Source organism: Pituophis catenifer, unplaced genomic scaffold (genome assembly GCF_029215685.1).
Source record: "Pituophis catenifer annectens isolate HBS135680 unplaced genomic scaffold, rPitCat1.0.hap2 SCAF_5, whole genome shotgun sequence".
NCBI lineage: Eukaryota > Metazoa > Chordata > Lepidosauria > Squamata > Colubridae > Pituophis > Pituophis catenifer.
The window spans coordinates 61,692,422-61,712,373 of NW_027256885.1; the positions used below are offsets into that span (position 1 = coordinate 61,692,422).

General features: G+C 47.1%; 1 protein-coding gene across 2 annotated transcripts in view; it reads left to right on the forward strand.

Annotated features, from left to right (window-relative positions):
- Nucleotides 1–1,685: 1,685 nt before the first annotated feature.
- ATP2A1 (ATPase sarcoplasmic/endoplasmic reticulum Ca2+ transporting 1) overlaps nucleotides 1,686–19,952 on the forward strand; it is an 84,820-nt gene continuing 66,553 nt past the window's right edge. For both annotated transcript variants that reach the window (XM_070944574.1, XM_070944573.1), the window contains exons 1-5: nucleotides 1,686–2,028; nucleotides 3,319–3,336; nucleotides 4,163–4,245; nucleotides 7,661–7,765; nucleotides 8,807–8,945. In XM_070944574.1, coding sequence (XP_070800675.1) covers nucleotides 1,911–2,028; nucleotides 3,319–3,336; nucleotides 4,163–4,245; nucleotides 7,661–7,765; nucleotides 8,807–8,945 — 463 coding nt within the window. In that variant the 5' untranslated portion in view covers nucleotides 1,686–1,910. The remainder of the gene's footprint in view (nucleotides 2,029–3,318; nucleotides 3,337–4,162; nucleotides 4,246–7,660; nucleotides 7,766–8,806; nucleotides 8,946–19,952) is intronic.

Sequence of the window (19,952 nt, forward strand, 5' to 3'; positions counted from 1 at the left end):
CTTGTTTTAGACTTTTTTTAAAAAAAATATTTTATTAGTTTCAAAAGTAAAACAATGGACATTGCTCAACGTCTCTGGTTTCTAACATTTGCGTCTAAATCAAATTAATAATCTATTCCTTGATCTATATACAAATTTACATATCTCCTATTTCATTATATATCAAGTATGCAGTATTTTACTTCCTAAACCACTATGCATGTATTTAATAAACCTATATTACATTCACAAATTCAATATACATTGATATATTGATATACATTGATATATACATTTCCAGACATTCGTTGTCCCTTGTTTTTGGCATTCTTCCTCTTATCTAACCAATTATAAAATTTATTCCAGACTTCATAGTATGTTGATTCACTTTTGTCTTTGAGTTCTAAAGTGAGTCTGTCCATCTCTGCACAGCTGTAAATTTTGTGTATTACTTCTTCTTCTGAGGGTATTTCTTTACACTTCCATTTTTGAGCAAATGCTAGTCTTGCCGCGGTAAGTATATGCAATATTAAATAGGTTACATTATTGTCATATTTGCCATCTGTTATGCCCAGTAAGACTTATTTTTATGTAATAAAATGTGCTTGCCTGAGTGAGAGAGAAAGAAAGAGGGGAAAAGAGATTGCTAACCCTTTGCCCTTTCTCTCCCCCCTTTTTTTTCCCAACCTGGAAACAGAGGATATTGTAACATAAAGGACTTTTATCAAAATATGTATAAAAATAGCTATGCTTATAAATACACCTTAGTGACTGAATGTACAGTGTATAGACTCATTATCGCTAATAAAATTGTCCTGAAAAATAAGTCCCCCAAAAAACACATTTATGGTTATGAAGAAAATGTATAGTGTTGAAGTACTACATACTTGCATGCACACATCTGTATTTGAAGTAATGGAACACATAATTTGAGTTTATTGGATGTCTTGCTTCATCATTCTACACAACTAAATATAAAAACCCATGTTTGTTTTTAAAATCAAATAAGTATATTAAACTTTTGTACAATGTATAATAAAAAATAACATCAAAGAGTCAGTTGCTGCAAGAAATTACAATAGAATGTACATTAATCAGCTTGTAAAAGCAACAATTGGTCATAGAATCTGTTTGGTTGCTGTCAGAGATTGCAAACTGAGAGAGAGGGATGATAGGTCCAACAAAGAAAAATTTAATGGAGTGAAAAAAAAGGGAGACAAAAACCTAAAATTATATACCTATGATACACATGTAAATGCACATGTGAGGATTATTAAATAATATTTAAAGCCTATGCAAATGAGAGAGACACAGCAAACAGATTGATTTAGTTGCATATATGGGAATGAGGACAGTCCACTTCTCTGTGTATCTTCATTACAAACGACAAGTGACAGAAATAAACCCTAAATCTGTAGGAGGCAGGAGGGGGAGGCTAGGGTGAGATCTCTTGAAAGGAACAGGCAAGCATTTGAGTGACACATGGGTCTGTGGACACTTGGCCTCCTCTCTCCTCCTCCCCCCATCCGAAGCCAACCATCCTCCTGGCTTCTCCCTTCAAGTCAGCAAAAATACTTTCTCTCCGCAGAAGGCCATATGTGAGTTGGTGGATGAAGTGATGTCAGCACTGGTCACCCAATGGGGGCCCATGGAGAATGTCCAAAGATCTGGTCCTCAGGCTGCCTCATAAGGACATGTGCCAGCCTCAGAGTTTGGCAAAGGCTTCTGTTCAAGGACAGGTCATTGGGCTTTCCCTCCATCATTGGATACAGTGCTCCAAGGACCATGGTCTGCTGAGAAAGAGGAGGAACTCAACGGGGGCACAGGTGACACTCCATTGAACATACAGCAGGGGAACAGCAGAAGCAGGCCAAGCTGGAAGAAGTGGAAAGCAGCTTTAAACACAAGTGGACAGGTGTGGTAGGGCAAAAATGGAAAATGCCCATGCCAAAACAACGGAAGAGTGCCTGGCTTACTTTGGAGTAAGTGAGCATACAGGCCTCTCTCCTGAGCAGGTGAAGAAGAATCTGGAAAAATATGGACCCAATGGTAAGTGCTTTCTAAAATTACAGCCCTTTTGGTACCCACTTGGCCAGGTGCCAGGATGCAAGAAGGCAGGGGAAATGGAGAGCCAGAAAGCTGAAATGATGTGCAGAGCGACATAGATATGAGAAGAAAAGAAAGCAAAGGCAATCAGACTAAAGATGCACAGTGATGGACATGGATTCTAAAATGTAAGGAAGGACAGAAGCAATAAGTAGAGGTGAAAGAGAAGGAATCAACTATTATCAAAGAAAAACAGTTACATAATTATTGGAAAGCAGGAAGGAGGTGATAGAGATGGTCTAGCAGAGTCTAAAGTTGGCTGTGGAAGGGGAATAAGAATGAAGGTAGAAGCAAAGCACAAGAGGGAAAATTGATGATTGCAAAGTTGGGGGAGAGGTAGTCATGCTGGGGACAGGGCAGCTGCTGCTGCTTTGCTAAGAATAACTCAGTAAATTCCCTTTGGTATGAATGAGATATCAAAATTGTTGATGGGCAACTTGTAGGAGCAGCCGGGAAGTTGAAACAAAAGAGAAGTACTGATATTACACAGCCAGTGAAGTGAACTAGTTAGATGCTGAGTAGATTTGAGAAGAGATGTCTTTGAGGAACAAAATGTAATTGTTTGTTGGTTGTGATGCTGTGTGAGTGGGTGGATCTGGAGAGGCTTGTTTTGTGAGGAGTGGGCATATCATGCTGCCAAAGATACAGATGATTGAGAGGACAGTCTGATTTCCTAATTTTATAATGTCCCTCAAATACATGCGGTAAGGTCAAAAGTTCTGGATTCCTCAGTGGTTTTATAACAAGAATTTGATCAGAGGGGATTGGAAATGTGTGATTATGGTATTTTGTGGGACATGCACAAGTTTGTAACTGCTCTAAATGAACCCCAGTCTGTTCTTTCCTATCGCCTTGTGAAGTCCTACCTCCAAGGGTTTCCTATGCTTAAACCAATTTTGCAATCACTTAGGTCTGTGGTTTACAAATTGAAGTCAGTAAAAGGCTTACTCATTTCTACATGGGTGTCCATATCCAACTCACAATCACTCCCTAAACCTAAGCATGATCATATAACTCTTTCTTTCAACTGTGGAGTTATGACACTGAAAATTAACTTTAAACTCCATGTGCGGAACCAACTGTAAATCCAGAATAGTTTAGCCTATACCACTTCTCTGTTGCCACCTTTGCTTGACCACTCAGCAAAAGTCATACTAGCAATAACCCTAACCAGCTTTTCTTTCTCTTTTTTCCTTTCTTTTCCTCTCTCAACATGTTGTCTCCAAACCCCAGAACTCCCAGCTGAAGAAGGTGAGTCCTAAAAAAAAATATGCACATAAGTGTTAGGAAGGAAAACCCCTTCAACCTTGAATTAGCATGGCCCAAATGACTCCTACAGACCATAACACTCATTCAGTGGCTATTGGGTCTCCAGATTGGGCCTCAAACTTTCTATTTAGAAATAAAATCTCAGGTTACCCTGTGAATTGCCATGTGGTTTGTCCCAATCATTTCCACCATGTTCCATCATGAGGCATAGACATGGAGCTCTTTGTTTGACCAATCAGATGCCAAATTCTGCCTCTACCAAACTGTACATTGTTCTATTCAGATCCATGTTCTGATCTGCCAAGCATCACCCCAGCACTCATTTTCCCTTTCTTGTGCCTTAGCACTAATTCAAAGCTTCTAAGAGGCATAGCTGTGATAAAAGATAGCTTGGTTCTTTGAAATGTTGTTGGCCAATTAATGGAGGCTGCTTGGTAACTGGGAGAAAAAAAAACCCAACATTTTTGTATGAAACAAAGATCTCTTTTTGGGAGACAGATCAATTGGGAAGAGGCAGGAGAAAAAAAATGGTTGTATACATTGCCAATTCTCCAGGTTAATGGTTGCTATGGAGTTTCTGTTAACACATAGGTAGACTTGCATAGAAGAACCTACCATTTTCCCAAGTGTAACTGCTGGAACTTGTTCAAAAATCTATCATAGATGTCTGCAGGCCCACTATCCCGTCTCTCTTTCCTTGCAGCCCATTGCTTTCTTGATTGGGGGGAGGCAGGCTGATTTCCCCCATCCCATCTCTGCAGTCTCTGTCTCCTTTGTGCCTTTCATCCCACCCTTTCTTGCTTATCAGGCAAAAGTATATGGGAGCTGGTGGTGGAACAATTTGAAGACTTGCTTGTGCGAATTCTCCTGCTCGCAGCCTGCATCTCTTTCGTAAGTGACACTGTCCTTGTAACTGAGGGAACTTGGGAAATCCACACTGGGTTGAAGAGGAGAGGCAACCATCTGGGGGGCAGAATGGGAAAGAATGTGTATCGTGGGGAAGTGATGACTGCAAACATGCTCTCTGAGGATGCCATCCTGTGTTAGGAACACACCAACTTCCACTACATTGGAATGGAAAGAACAGTGCTGCAGTTATTGGATTGATTTTAGATTGTTTAGTAATGAGTGGCATCCTTAGTACTTTCTGAGTGTGGTTGTTTGCTTGTAGACATTTCATTACCCAATGAGGCAACATCATCAGTGAGAGTGAGTGTGGGGTTTGCTTCCTGTTTATAACTGGTGTGGGCAAGCTACTGTATATAAACAGGGAGCAAGGCAAGCCCCACACTCACTCTCACTGATGATGTTGCCTCGTTGGGTAATGAAATGTCTACAAGCAAACCACCAAGCTCAGAGAACACCAAGGACCCCACAGTTCAACTCTGAGCCACAGACATTCCCTTCTATTGGTAATCAGTGTCAACAAATTGGTGAATTGGGTGGGTGGGAAGAAATAACTCTCAAATGAAGGCAAATATACATGTCCCAGGATAATGTTGCAGGATCCAAGCTGGGTCGTTTACCGGGACCAGAAGTTTAGTCTTCAGAAATAACTGTAATGTCATATTTAATAATTCCCTTTCACCTCAGGGATAGGGATTAATGAAGGCTTAAATTGAGTCAGGATTCAGAGCTGAAATTATTTTCACTGGCAAGGCAGGTAATACATGTAAATTAAAACTTTGCCTCTGAGCATGTTCAATGTGTTTTCCCACATCAATTATTTTTCAGCATTTGGGATGTTTAATCCAATCAGGTCATTCTGTTTCTTTTTCTCAAAGCTAAAATCTGGCTTCCTTCTGTGTAACAAATCAGGAAACATATTGAGCTAACTTATCTGTTCAGCAATTTCTTTTGTCTCCTTCATGCTTAAAAGCAGGCACCATGTTTTATTTGGCCATTTTCAAATATTTTACAATCATTTATTTAATGACATTTACACTTAACTTCCTCTGAGAGAATAATGATAATCCAATCTGATTTAGCCCATTAAGTTTCTTACTGTAAATTCACAAAACCATTTCCTTCTGAGCAAAATCCCAGAAAACAATTTGGGCATCAGTTTGTCTTCTAAATGTGCACTGTTTCCCCCCCCCTTTAATACATAATTTTATTAAAAGTTTTTAAAAGGAGGCTAAAGACCAATACAAACTAAAAACTACTACCAATTAATATAAAATAAGAAAAAAAGAAAGAAATCAGAAAAAAACCTAAAAGTGCAAGAAAGGAAAAAGAGAAAAGAAAAAAAGAACATGCAAAGAAGTGGCTTCTTTACAGCAGTTATAAGTACAATTATAAATTTACCTTTTAGTCTATGGTTACAACATGACCTTCTTTCTATAATTGATTAATCAAACATCAAAACCATAATCATAAGCTCATTTTTCCTCTTTTATGCAAAAAGTCCATATGGATTTCTAGGTAGCAATACATGTAGATATTATATTTTCTCTGATCAAAGAAGTAAGTTTGGCCATCTCAGAGTTCTTCGATAAGTTTAAATTATAATTGTACTTCCACTATAATGAATACATTGACTCAATCCAGAAAAAGAATATACCTGACCTGTACATTCCTGTATAAAAATGAATGCTCTCGGGTTCATAGAAACTATAAACTCCTTGCCATTTCTATAATACAGCAAACCCAAGCATGAGAAGCTGAGATTTTCCTTGTTTCAGCACCCAGAAGCTCATTGTAGCCTGTTGTGCTTCTGCCTAGTTTCTTGACACTTGAGATGCAACCTCCTCAGATTGTGATACTAGATCAGTGATGGCTAACCTTTTCGGCACCGAGTGCTGAAACTGGAGCCTGTGCGTGCATGCCGGAGTGCCGGCTGGAAGAGAGCAACTGGCTGGTGTGCATGCGTGCGGCAGCCAGCTGCTGTTCCAGGTTCTGTTGCGCACATGCCAGGTGGTTTTCATGTGAAGACCAGCTAGCCGGCGCGCATGCGTGCTCTGGAACCTGGAAGAGCAGCTACCCACTGCGCGCATGTGTGATGGACCAGCTGCTGTTCCGGGTTCCGTTGTGCACATGCCAGCTGGTCTTCACGCGAAGACCAGCTGGCCAGCGCGCATGCGCACTCTGGAACCTGGAAGAGCAGCTGCCTGCTGCTTGCATGCGCGACGGACCAGCTGTCCGGCACACATGCGCGTGATGGAACCCAGAAGAGCAGCTGGTGATGGCGCACGTGCCCACAGAGAGGGCTCTTCTGGCACGTGTGCCATAGGTTCGCCATCACGGTACTAGATCTTTCAAGAGCACATGGTCAGGCTCTGCAACAGGAGGTCTCAGAAAAGGTCATAATTTACAGCCTGGTTCTCATGTCGCTGTGGTTCAACATTTCATTTTCAGACAGTCCAGGATTATTGGCATTTTCTTGACCAAAAAGCCAATCAACCAAACTGTTCCATCCATTTCCTTATTTTCTTTCTCCTACAGAGCTCTGTAGGACACAAGTATTATGGGCCTTCTGAACATAGGAAAGAACAATCTACTTTGGGATTGTTTTATCATTGAAAAATAGGACAGACAGTATAAATAAAATTAAGATCACATTGGAAATAGCACTGTCTTCACCATGGTTTCGAGATATGCTTGTTTTGAATTTTAAGTGCTGAAGCTGGACCTGCAAACAAAGAGAAAGAAATCTGATAAAGTCTTTGGAGATAATCTTGGGAAACAATCAAGCATTACAAAGCACATTTGTAGTTAATCAACTATAATCCTTCTAACAATTATGCCCCCCCCCATATCAAACAGCATGAGGTATGTATTTGCACCATGCTCTGTTCCTCCAACAGAAACCCTGTCAGACACAGCTCTCTCTCTCTCTCTCCAACAGGGGGTGGTGTGAAACCTTGTACAGATGCTTCATCCCACTTGTGTGCAACACATACCTTCCTTTCACATCTGAAGCTGTGCATAGTTACACACTTGCCCCTACCTGCACAATTGTGCAGCATCCATGTGTTTGTGTGCACCCCCCCCCCCCCACCAGCAACAGGAGCCCTTTGTGCTGGTGCTATCAGGTTTCGTGGAGATTGACTGACACACTTCATTTTTGTGCCGATGCAAAACACAGGCTGGCTTCAGCTGTTTTCAGATGGCACGTTCAAGGAGAATTAAAAATTAAATGGGATCTCAGAAGGAGAAAACAGAGGTGGGGCTGGGATTTACAATTCCTGACTGGAAAATGAACAAGGAGTCAAGGATCATATCTGAGCAAAAGAGAAGTGGAAGATTAACCACATTCTCCCTCCCCCCCCAACTATGCATAGCTGTTGTTTTTTTTTTTTTACAGGTGCTGGCATGGTTTGAAGAGGGCGAAGAGACAGTCACTGCATTTGTGGAACCATTTGTCATCCTATTGATCCTGATTGCCAATGCCATTGTTGGAGTTTGGCAGGTAAACTAACCATGTTTTGTTTCATTATGGTTTGGTGGATGTAGGTCTGTGAGGTGATCCAGACTCCAAAGGAAAAGTGATTTGAAACATGTGTGAATGCACATGTATCTGTCAGCTGTCTTTAAATAAAAAGCCTTTTTTGCTGGAATTGCGTAGGAAAAACCCAGGAAACCACGAGCCCAGGGAAAGGCACCTCTTCCATTGCAAGTTACTAATGGGTAAAATATAAGTGCTCTGTACACCTCAAATCCCCTTTGTCCCTTCAGATCCAGATCCCTAGGGGCTAATTCAGATGTTGCACTGGCATCAGGAGAATTTAGTCCTCCCGTCAACTATAGAACTTCCCTATGGACTTTAGACCAATTCTCTACCTTAACCAATCTATCTCAGGAAGTTGTTCTGTGGGGAAATTTAGGAGGGAGCCTTGTACATGACTCTTTGGACTCATGAATAAAAGGTCTTAGATAAACCCAATAAATAAATAAATAAGCAAACCATGATTTAAAGTTGTATTTTTCAAACTTGGCAAATTTAAAAGGTGTGGACTTCATCTCACAAGGACGTGAAATCCACACATCTTAAAGTTGCCAACTTTAAAGCGTAATGGGTATGTTCACAAACCACACTAAGCCAGAGCCAAGCAAATCACATTGTGGTTTAATGTAAGGTGTGAAGCCCTCTTTAGTATGTGAAGTATCTCTATGATGCTCTGAACACACTACAATGTGGCTTAATATATTTTGTTCTTCAGATGTATCTTATGAATATTATCTGACTGCTGTCATGAGGAGATTGCTGTACTCTAACCTAGACAATCTCTGAGAGCATGAAGGTGCTTTCAGCAAATGTCAGGGTGTCAAAATATCAAGGCTTAATGGAATGGGAGTTTGGATCATTACTCTGTGCCTGGCTCATCTGTTTCTGCTTGCTTTCTTGCATTGGGGGAATGGAATGGAGCTTCCCTCCACTGAGGGGGCCTGAGCAGTAATTGAAAGCAACAATAGGGCATCTTAATTCTGAGTGGGGGCTTTCTCTTTGCAGGAACGAAATGCTGAGAATGCCATTGAGGCCCTAAAGGAGTATGAACCTGAAATGGGCAAGGTCTATCGATCTGACAGGAAGGCGGTACAGAGAATAAAGGCTAAAGACATAGTCCCTGGCGACATTGCAGAGGTGGCAGGTAAGTGTCAGGTGGGGGGGGGGAAGAAGCATTAAAGGTCATGGGGATTCCCCAGGGCGAAGAAGACTAAACATAGAGTGAGAACCAGAGTCAGTTTGGATACTACAAGTTCTCTTCCATAATCTTTAAATCCCTAAGTAGCTTAAGCTATTAGAAATGAGGCAACTGAAGATGACAGATATCACTAGCAGTGACATTCAAAATGCTTAGATATTTCTGGAGTGACTGCTCTAGAAGACAGTATTCTCCTCTCACTCCGATGCCTAGAGTAGGGTCAAGGTCAATTAAGTCAAAGGGTTAGAGGATACATATTCTCCAGAATATTCTCCAGAAAAGGATAGTATGATTCTCTAGTAACAATCATCAACAGCAATACTCTTCTCTAAAGAGCAGTTGCCAAGATTTCTGTCTCCGATCTCCACCTGAGGATTTAAAAATGCTTCCGGGTTTGTTAAGCTGAAGCAATTATTGACACTGACATAGCATTTCTGTATTATATTGATTGCACAGGCTGTCTCAACTTTGGACCAAAGACTGAATAATGATAAAGAAGCATTATTTTGTTAAACAATTGAGTTGCAAAGATATTTAGCATCAAGCAGGGATCAACCCATTCTTTGATAAGGAGAACTATATTTTATGTACTGATTGGCTAGAATCTACATAAGTTTTCATGCTCGCCACGGATTGGCTAGAATCTGCATAAGGTTTCATGCTCATCGCTGATTGGCTGTCTGGACCGTGGGAGATTTAACCTGCTGTCATTGGCCGACTGGTCTCCCTGGGGCTCCTTAAAAAGGCGAGCTCCGGCAGCCCAGCCGGCAGAGCGCAGTCACACGTTGCTGGAAATAAAAAGGTGCTGAATTCACTAACAACTCTCACCTGTTGCCTTGCGCCGATCTAACACTGGCGACGAAGGACAAAAGGGACCTAAGAACCTCCTCGTGAACCACGCATCTGTCTTGAAACAAGGACCTCCGACCACCTGCACTAATGGCATCGCAAGTATCACCGGCCCCAGCAATCTTCGACCTGCAGACGGAAGACTGGCACACATACATGGGCCGTTTCAGAATGTTCCTGGAGGCCAACGATTACCAGAACAGGACGGACAACAGGAAGTGAGCGTTATTCCTGACCTACTGCGACACCAAGGTCTACAAAATGGCACAGATGCTGATCGCCCCAGCAGATGTGGAGACCGTCACCTGGGCCACCCTGCAACGTGCCCTGGAAGACCACTACGCACTATCCACTGCCCCCATGGTCAGCCGAAATGAGTTTTACCACCGGCGTCAACGAGAGGGAGAAACCGTCAATGATTTTGTGGCCAGCCTCCGGGAGATCGCTACCAGATGCGAGTTCATAAATCCCCCAAAAATGATGAAGGACCGGATCATCCTGGGGATGAGGGACCTCACTCTACAAAAGAAACTGTTGATAAGGAGAGGGGTCTCATTCAAGGACGTTGTCAAGGAGGCCAGGGCTGCAGAATCATCAGACAACTCAGCAGCAAACGTAAGGAAGACCAGCGGGGTGCACCACACATACCAGGAGCCCGACTGGTCAACTGAAGTCCCTGAGTACGATGACGACTGGGACGACACAGACGACACCATCCACCGCGTGTACCCAGAAAAGTGGCAGAACCCCAGGGATACGGAGAGCAGGCAGCCACGTTGCCTGGGCTGCATAGGTTTCCACACAAGGGCAGCTTGCCATTTCCAGGACGCAACATGCTGCCGATGCCAAAGAAAGGGCCACATTGCCGAAGCCTGCAAAGTGCCCCAACCCATTACCTTTCAGCCAAAGCTTATAGCCCCATCAGGAAGACCAGGGAACCCTAGAGCCGGCCAACAATGGAGCAGACAAAGAGAGGACCAATACCAAGCTCCCAGAGAAATCCATCACACAACCGTGGGATACACAGATGCATATGAGCAGGAGAAATACCATGCAGTCGTGACCATTGAAGGGGAACCATGCAAAATGGAGCTGGACACAGGGTCATATTTTACAATAGTATCCTGGCAAACAATCAAGAAGTTGAACCCAGCCGCAAGCAGGAAGTTCCTGAAGCTGCCAAATGTCCGCCTGAATGACTATCAAGGGAACCGGATAGAGGTACTAGGCAGAATGGAAGTCAAAGTAACGTTCTACGAGTTCCAGGGCCAGCTGCTGCTCACGGTCATCAGCAACCACTGGCCATCACTGCTGGGAGTAGAATGGTTTAAACCCCCGGGCCTGGACATCACCGGACTGCACAGCATAACCACCCACGAACTGGACCAGCTGTTGGCAGAGTTCGCAGACGTCTTCGACAAGGGCCAAGGTAAATATACGGGGAAACCCATTTCATTTAACCTAGACCCCCATGTAACCCCCATCAGGCTCAAACCCCGTAGGGTACCATTTGCTTTGCGGCTCAAGGTTGAGGAACAATTAGACAAGCTCATTGCCCAGGGAATCCTCGTGCCAACCAACCACGCAATGTGGGAGACTCCCATAGTCACCCCCGTGAAGCCAGATGGGTCCGTCTGCATCTGCGTGGATTACAAGTGTACACTGAACAAAGCCCTCCAGCAGAGTGCATACCCAATGGCCGTGGTGCAACATCTGTTGCATTCCCTAGGAAGCAGGAAGATATTCTCCAAGCTGGACCTTGCCCAGGCCTATCAGCAGCTGCCAGTAGACGAAACCACCGCTGAAGCACAAACCATAGTGACTCACAGGGGGGCATTTAAATGTACCAGGTTGCAGTTTGGGGTCAGCGTAGCCCCAGGACTTTTCCAGTGCCTAATGGAGTGGCTACTGCACGGGATCCCAGGGGTGGTGCCATACTTCGATGATGTTTTTATATCAGGGGAGTCAATAGGCCAGTTGATGGAACGCATGCGGGAAACCTTGGGGAGGTTCCAGAAAAAAGGACTCAAAGTGAACCCTAAGAAATGCAAAATTGGCGTAAGGCAGGTAGAGTTCCTGGGCTACCTAATAGATGGATCAGGCATCCACCTGACTGACAGAAAGATGAAAGCCATTAAGAACGCCCCCACCCCGAAGAATAAGGCAGAACTGCAAGCCTTCTTGGGACTGTTAAACTTTTACAGCACATTTTTACAACAGAAGGCCACCATTGCTGAACCGCTCCACAACCTCCTGGGGAAGACGACACCGTGGACCTGGGGACAGAGGGAAGACCAAGCTTTTGCAGCAGTAAAAGACCTTGTCTCGTCCGACAGCGTATCCAATATAACCACACGTTGCTGGTTCGGATCACCTGTGACGCCTCCCCTTTTGGATTTGGGGCGGTCCTCAGCCACCGCCTACCAGACGGAATGGAAGCACCGATAGCATACTACTCCAAGACCCTGTCATTGGCCGAGCGCAACTACAGCCAAATTGATAAGGAGGCCTTGGCCGTGGTGGCAGGAAACAAGCGGTTCCACGAGTATGTATACGGTAGGCATTTTGAGATTGTAACTGACCATAAGCCCCTATTAGGACTCCTCACCGGTAACCAACAAACCCCGCCATACATGTCCCTGAGGATGACCAGATGGGCCATTTTCCTCACAGCGTATGACTACGAGCTGATCCACCGCCCCGGCAAAGACATCAGCCACACCGACGCTCTCAGCCACTGCCCGCTGCCAGAATTGGTGGAAGACCCCGCACCCACCGCCCAAGTGTTGTTGATCGACATCAACCATTAAGGGCTGTTTGCTGTGGGGAGAAAGGGTCGTCGTTCCCCAAAAGCTTCGGAGGCGCGCCATGGACACCCTGCACGTGGGCCACCCTGGGATCGTGAGGATGAAGGCATTAGCCCAGAGCTACATCTGGTGGCCCCAGATGGACAAGGACATTACCAAGTGGGTGGCCACCTGCAAACCCTGCCAGAGGACGCTGATCTGTCCCCGTACCCACACACACACCAACACAGCCAGTCGAGGGTTAAGGAAACACTTTGGAACGCACCCAGGTCTTATCTCCCACTTGGCAGCGATAGACACACCGTCTGCCAAGTGACTTTATTTTCAAAGTAAAACAGAAAGATAAATACTCAAGAGTCCAAATGTCCGACACTTTAAATCTTTCTCTCAGCAGTTCTGGACGAGGCTTTAGTGACTATCCAAGGTTTGCTTTGTTTGTCACAAGGATCCTTGACCACTACCCTCTATTATATAGTCTCTGGGGTGTGGTCCAGTGACTCAGTTCTAATCCCTAGCACGCCTCCTAAGCTGCTGCAAACGTTTATCACGCCTTCGGAGGCGTGCGTCCAGGAATGATGTTTCTTCATCACTCTGATTCGAATCAGCTGTCTCCTCTCCCTCGGCCGGCACTTGAGACAATGCCAGAGGGGAGGGGCCTGGAGAGGGAGGCCTGGCTGACTCCTCTTCCTCATGCTCGGAGCTTTCTTCCTCCGATGGGACAGGCTCAGAGGGCGGGGCCACAACAGACGCAACCAGCACCACCACGGGCACCCACTCATGAATGGGAAGCGGCCAAGGGGCCCTGGTCCCTCATACATATTGACTTTGCAGGGCCAGTAGAAGGACAGATGTTCCTGATTGTCGTGGATGCATTCTCCAAGTGGCTAGAGGTGATCATCATGCAGACAACCATGACAGAAGCCACCATCCAAGCCCTCCGATGGCTGTTCGCCACCCACAGTCTACCCGACGTCCTGGTTTCCGATAACGGCCCACAACTGACAGCCAAGACCATGGAGGCATTCCTCGCAGAGCAAGGGATCCGGCACGTACTCATCTCTCCTTTCCACCCAGCAAGCAACGGGCAGGTCGAGCAAATGGTGAGACTAACCAAGGAAACCCTCACCCGAATGGGCCCAGGGAATTGGCAGGAAAAAGTCAACCAGTTCCTCCTCGCTCAACACACCACCCCCCATGCGACCACCAACAAGAGCCCAGTGGAGTTGCTGATGGGAAGAAGGCTGAGGTCACAACTTGACCGATACCACCCGGACTACCTTCCTGAGACCCCCCTGGACTCCGCACGGCCCACGTGGGCATTCAACGTACAAGACCGGGTATTTGCACACAACTATGCGGGGTACCCGACCTGGCTGGCGGGCCGAGTCATGGCTGTCACTGGCCCCAAGTCATACCGCATTGAGCTGGAGGACGGGCAAATCTAGAGGAGGCATATCGACCAACTCAGACACTGCCTGGGGGACACTGAGCTGAGGAACCAGGGTGACTGGACTGCGACCGGAGGGCCAGAGCAACAATCGCAGAACCTGAGGTCTCCACCCCGAGGAGTATGCTCAACCGCCGGCCGGGAAGCAGACAACCAGGAACCAGGCCTACTCGGTGGCCCAACAGGGGGACTACTCATCAACCAGAGCCGCGACCATTCCTCAGGGATCGAGGGCGTCCAGCAGGAAGCGACGGTCTCGGAAGCCGAAGGAACCAGGCTGGAACTCGACTCGCGAGCCGAGAAGCTCCAGAAGGTTCCTTCCCTGGCAGCCAGAGGAACACCTGACTCGACCGCTGCAGCCAAGATCCCGGGGACAAGTGAACTGCGCAGGTCCAGTAGGAAGCCGGCGTGCCCCACCTACCTAGAGGACTACGTCACATATGTAGGCAGGGGATTGAACACTGTTCATTCTAGGAGGGGAGGGGTGTTATGTACTGATTGGCTAGAATCTACAAAAGTTTTCATGCTCGCCACGGATTGGCTAGAATCTGCATAAGGTTTCATGCTCGTCACGGATTGGCTAGAATCTGCATAAGGTTTCATGCTCATCGTTGATTGGCTGTCTGGACCGTGGGAGATTTAACCTGCTGTCATTGGCCGGCTGGTCTGCCTGGGGCTCCTTAAAAAGGTGAGCTCCGGCAGCCCAGCCGACAGAGCGCAGTCACACGTTGCTGGAAATAAAAAGGTGCTGAATTCACCAACGACACTCGCCTGTTGCCTTGTGCCGATCTAACACTATAGTTGGAATATGTGGCATAGAAGACATTCTCTGTGAGCTGAAAGAAATAAAGGTCATTTCCACTTGCACCTAACCAGGACACAAAATACCCTGATGATATCCTTTATCTGTTGGTTCCTGATGATGTGGCCATCATTTTGTTCCCAATGCACAAAGAAGACAGGCTTAAGTAACCCTTAGTTATACTGGCATTGAAGCAGTGGTGGGATGCTCCCGGTTCACACCGGTTCGCAAGAACTGGTAGTAAAATTTTTTAATAGTTCGGAGAACCGGTAATAAGATTGGCTGGCCACGCCCCTGAACCAGTTCCCAGCCCGGTCGCCGGTCACTTACCCCGCCCACCGTCATTGCCTGCATGCAGCCCCGGGACTTCGTCCTTTGCCAGCCAGGAACGCTGCCGCCAGTCGCTCCCGTGCACCCGGCTGCCTGCCTGCCTCATCACCACCACCATGAGGAAAGGCCCCGAAGTTCCGCTGTCTGGGATCGACGTGGGCTGCCGCAGGGAGAAGCCAGGTATGGCTGGCTGGACACTGCCCGGAGCTGAGCTCGAGGATGGCAGGAGGAGGAACGTTGCCTCTTAGCCGGCTCGACCGAGGGATAAGCCATCCGCCCCAGACACATGGGAGCAGAGCAGAAGGTGAAACTTGCCCCAGAGGCCGCCATCCCCACAATGCGCCCACGGCGCCAAACACGACTCGCCTGGGCGCGTGGGGCCCAGCATCCCCACGACCTTCCTAGGGCCCTGGGTCTACCTGCGAGGGCAGGGCAAAGATGGCGAGTTTTCCACGGGGGCTTCCCGGGCTCCGACCAGATCGGAGAGCCAGCAGAGGGTGTGAGATGCGCGCCGCATTTCCTCCGCGGGGCCAGGCCAAGTTTGAAAAAGTTCCCCGCCAGCGCCGGACGGGCTCCAGTGGCTGCAGCGGTGGTGATGGTGTCCGGGCAGATCCAACAGGTGAGAGCGCAGGAGGCGCCGCGCAGGTGCACCTTTGCAAAGCGGCCTCATGGCCGGCGCCTCCTTTCCCCACCCGGGGCTGCTGCCTACACCGCCAGGGAACCGGCGGAGGGAGTGGGGAGGGTGGGCACGGGGGGGGTCCTATCCAACTGGGCTTTTGCAAAACCAGGCGCGAGTTGGGGATTCCGATGCTCCACGCGCGTTTTGTGTGGCTCGCAGGGAGAGTGGGGTGGATGGGAATCCGAGCCTGTGGATTGGCTTGTTTGGGGTGGGGAGCCAGGATCTCCGATGACTGGGACTTCCAGGGGATGCCTCTGGCTTTGCAGCGGAGGGCTCTTTAAACCTGCCATATCTGCATTCCTTTTCTTTGGAAAGATCCCCCCCCCAAAAAAAGGACGGGTTGCCCAAACCTCCGAGGAGGTTGTAGGAAAAAAAAAATCCCTTTAAAAGCTTCTGATGATCCCAGCAGATTTGCCTGATTGTCAGAAGCTTCTAAAAGCATTGTTTTCTGCAACCTCTTAAGGTTGTAGAAAAAATGCTTTTAAAAGTAAAAGTAAAAAAAAAAGTTGGCCACGCCCACCCAGTCACATTACCCCCCAAGCCACACCCACAAAATAAGCCATGCCCACAGAACCGGTAGTAAAAAAAATTTAGAACCCACCCCTGCATTGAAGTAGAATTTAACTCTTATTCTAATGCTGTTCAAAATTTGCTTCTAGGTAGGTCAAATCTGTCTGGTTTTTGTTATCCATAATCTTTGGAAGGAAATAAGGTGACTGCAGTGACTTGAAACAGGCAGTTTAGGCAGATTGAAGCTTGGCAGGATTGAGCAGCAATTTAATTTAGCCCTAGGAAAATGCCCTCAGTGAAGGCAAGAATACTTCTGTTCCAAGAGAAAAGGTTAAATTGAGGTCTAATTCTCTCAGGGAAATTTCAGAATTTATCAAATTAATTGAGTGAATATCAACCAAGAATGAATTAAACTGAACTTGTTTTGATTTTCCAGTAGGTGAAAAAGAAACGTTCTGACAATGTCTATTTCTAAATACTTCATGTTAGAAATTGGATTAATGACCACCCACTCTAGGTTATTTTTTCCTCTTGTGACAATATATTGCTGCAAACCTCATTTAAAGCCAGCGTTTTCTCCTCCTGTCTGTTTACACACTTAGAAGTCTGCTTTTGCCATCCTCTCCTTCCAGTGACATTTGTGCAAGGCTGAGAATCCCAATCCAGATGTGGCACCTACTTCTCCCTACTTTTCCTGCCACTCCAGGAGGTACCCTGTTGGGTCACACTGGAGCAGCCATTTCCCACAAGTCAGGAGAAGAGTGGCTATTTTCATTTGGGTTAGATAGTGTTTTCCTTCAGCCTCAAATCCACAGGAAGTTCTGGAGATGCTGCTTCAGCAAAATCTGAATAAGACCCCACCATCATGGAGCTTGTTTACTCCTTGGGCTTGACCCTGGAATAGAGGCAAGAGGGATGTTTTGGGAACAGACAGTCCCCATGGAGAGTGAGAGCTGGAGGTGGAGCAGTGAAAGCCCTGAGGAATCCCTTTCAGCTGCACTTACTGGATAACAGCTGCCCTCAGAGCTGGGCCAGCAGCCAGATTATTCCCTCCTTCTTTTAAAATTAATTTAATTCAGAGATCATTTACTCTGTGGCCAGTTGCACAAGTGTTTCCAAAATATAAAGGGCAGCCACCCATCCATCCATGTGATTGAGCAGTCTCCCTAACAAGGTCTTGTAGCCTCTTTCTTGCTTTCCTTTTTGTCACACATTCATACAAAGGGGATCAGAGTGGTTAATTCTGTGTGCCTAGAAAAGAGAAACACTGCATTGCCAAAAAAAGGACAGACTTTACATAAAATTCATATTCTCCCACTTATGTGTAGCAAATAGGACAAAGTGTGAAGGGAAAAAGTTTTTGCTCTTTTGAGTCCATACATTTAAGTGTAAATTTTGAAAGGATTTGTTAATTTAAGGAGAACGCAAGACATCTTATCATTGTGACTGAACAGGCAATATGCTGGCTGCTAACAGTTGGCAGGCCACTACAAGCCCCTCCCCTCTCATTTTAGAAACTAAAGCCCTTCTATTTGGACCATTCCCTTTAAAATAGGACCTCTGCCCCCCACCCTGATCCTATCCCTCCCCAATTTGTCCTGGAGAGTTAAAAATCCAACAGGAAAGTAAAACTCCAGCTCAAATATCAATAATTTGATATTTATTGGGGTAAATACTGGGGGTGCTGGGAGTTGGCCGGAGGGGAATTGGCAATTTTTCCATCTTTGTCTCCTCCTCGTGGTCCCTCCCCCCCTTTTTTTAGTGGCCTCCCCTGACTGCTGCCCTGACTCTGATTTAGGCCAGTCTATTTTTGCCAGCTTCAGCTGCTTTGGGACCTCGTATCATCCTCCTTATTATACCCTCCTTATTATATTGCCATCTGATCTCCTTTTCTCTGTTGCTGCATTGTTACATCTCAGCCTCCTTTCCATCGCTTCCCATCGGTCTCGGCGCTGCGGAGAGGGACAGCGGGCTACAAGCGTGGGTGCTGGGAGTCCTGGATAACTACTGCTGCTTCATTACCGGGGGAATGATTCATGACTCCGCTGGTGGCTTTTCTGCTGCCTAGTCGTCGTGAGAGGGCGGCTGCGGCTAATTCCCCCGGATAAAATCATCGCAGTTGATCTGACTTTCCATTGCTGTGAGAGAGTGGTGGACTTTCCGGTTTTTCCTACGCCCAGTTGCACTGCATTTGCCCTCTCCTGCTTTACCATCTCCGGCGCCCATAGTCGCCTTTCATCTGCCTCCGATATTTTTCAACTGGCTTATACTTCGGTGGACCTCCTCTCGCTGTGAGATGCCCCCCTCTCGCGGACGTGGCCTTCCTATCTATCAAAGGCCTACCTCAAGGATGGGTTTTGGAACCCCGAGTGGTGGCATGCTTCAAAGCGGGGTCTGAGGGGCTTTTTAATTAGAGTTTTTAACCAAATTTTAAGGGGACCTGGGAGGTGGGTGGCGAGGAATGAGCCGGGGGCGGCTCTTACAGTTCAGCAACCTGGCCCGTCTGACGGTTGTGGGGGCAGGGGGAGGGAAAGAAGAGGCTCGGTAGAGAGAGGGTCTTCCAATCCCTGTGATGGTTGAGAGAGGCAGGGGATATGAGAAGAGGGGATATGGAGAGCGTCGCCACTGTGTCCAAGCGGTGGTGCGCTCCTGCCCCCTTGGCTCCCCCTGCTCCCCCAGGGGTGTAGGAGTGCGGAGCCCTGGACTCCAGCTGGTGTACTTGAATGCCAGGTCCGTGATGAACAAGGCCCTCCTCGTGCGAGATCTTGTTGAAGAGGAGGATGCGGACCTGGCCTGCATCACGGAGACCTGGTTAGGGCTGGAGGGAGGTGTCCCTCTCTCTGATTTATGTCCCCCAGGCTTCCGTGTGCTTCACCAGCCGCGACTCCAGGGTAGGGGTGGGGAGGTGGCAGTAGTTATTAGGGAGAGTCTCAGCCCCAGGGAGGTCACTGTTCCTCAGATAGGCGGGTGTGAATCGCTCCTTTTGAAGTGGGACCCTGGAGTTCAGTCGGGTCTGTTGGTTACGTACCTATCTCCCAGCTGCGTAGCCTCAGCTCTGCCCGCACTACTAGATGTCTTGGCCGAGTTGGTGGTTGAACTCCCCAGCCTTTTGGCTGTGGGAGATTTCAACTTGCCATCGGTTGGGGAGACATCTGAGCTAGTGCGGGAGTTCATGACCTCCATGACGGCCATGGACCTAACTCAGGTTGTACAGGGCCCAACTCATAAAGGAGGACACACACTCGTCCTGATTTTTCTCTCTGGACAGTGGATAAATGATCGGGGTAAGGGGGACTTATCCATCTACCCCCTGTCATGGACCTATCATTCCCTCCTCAGGCTGGACTTTCTCTCCGCCAGACCCTGCCACTGGGAGGCGGAACCTGTGAGATGGTTCTGCCCCAGGCGCCTGATGGACCCTGAAAGGTTCCTGATGGAGCTTGGGTCATTTCCCGCCTCCTTAACCCATGATTCGTCCGAGGCCCTGGTGGTGGCCTGGAACAGGCTGTGGCGGGGGCCTTGGATCGAA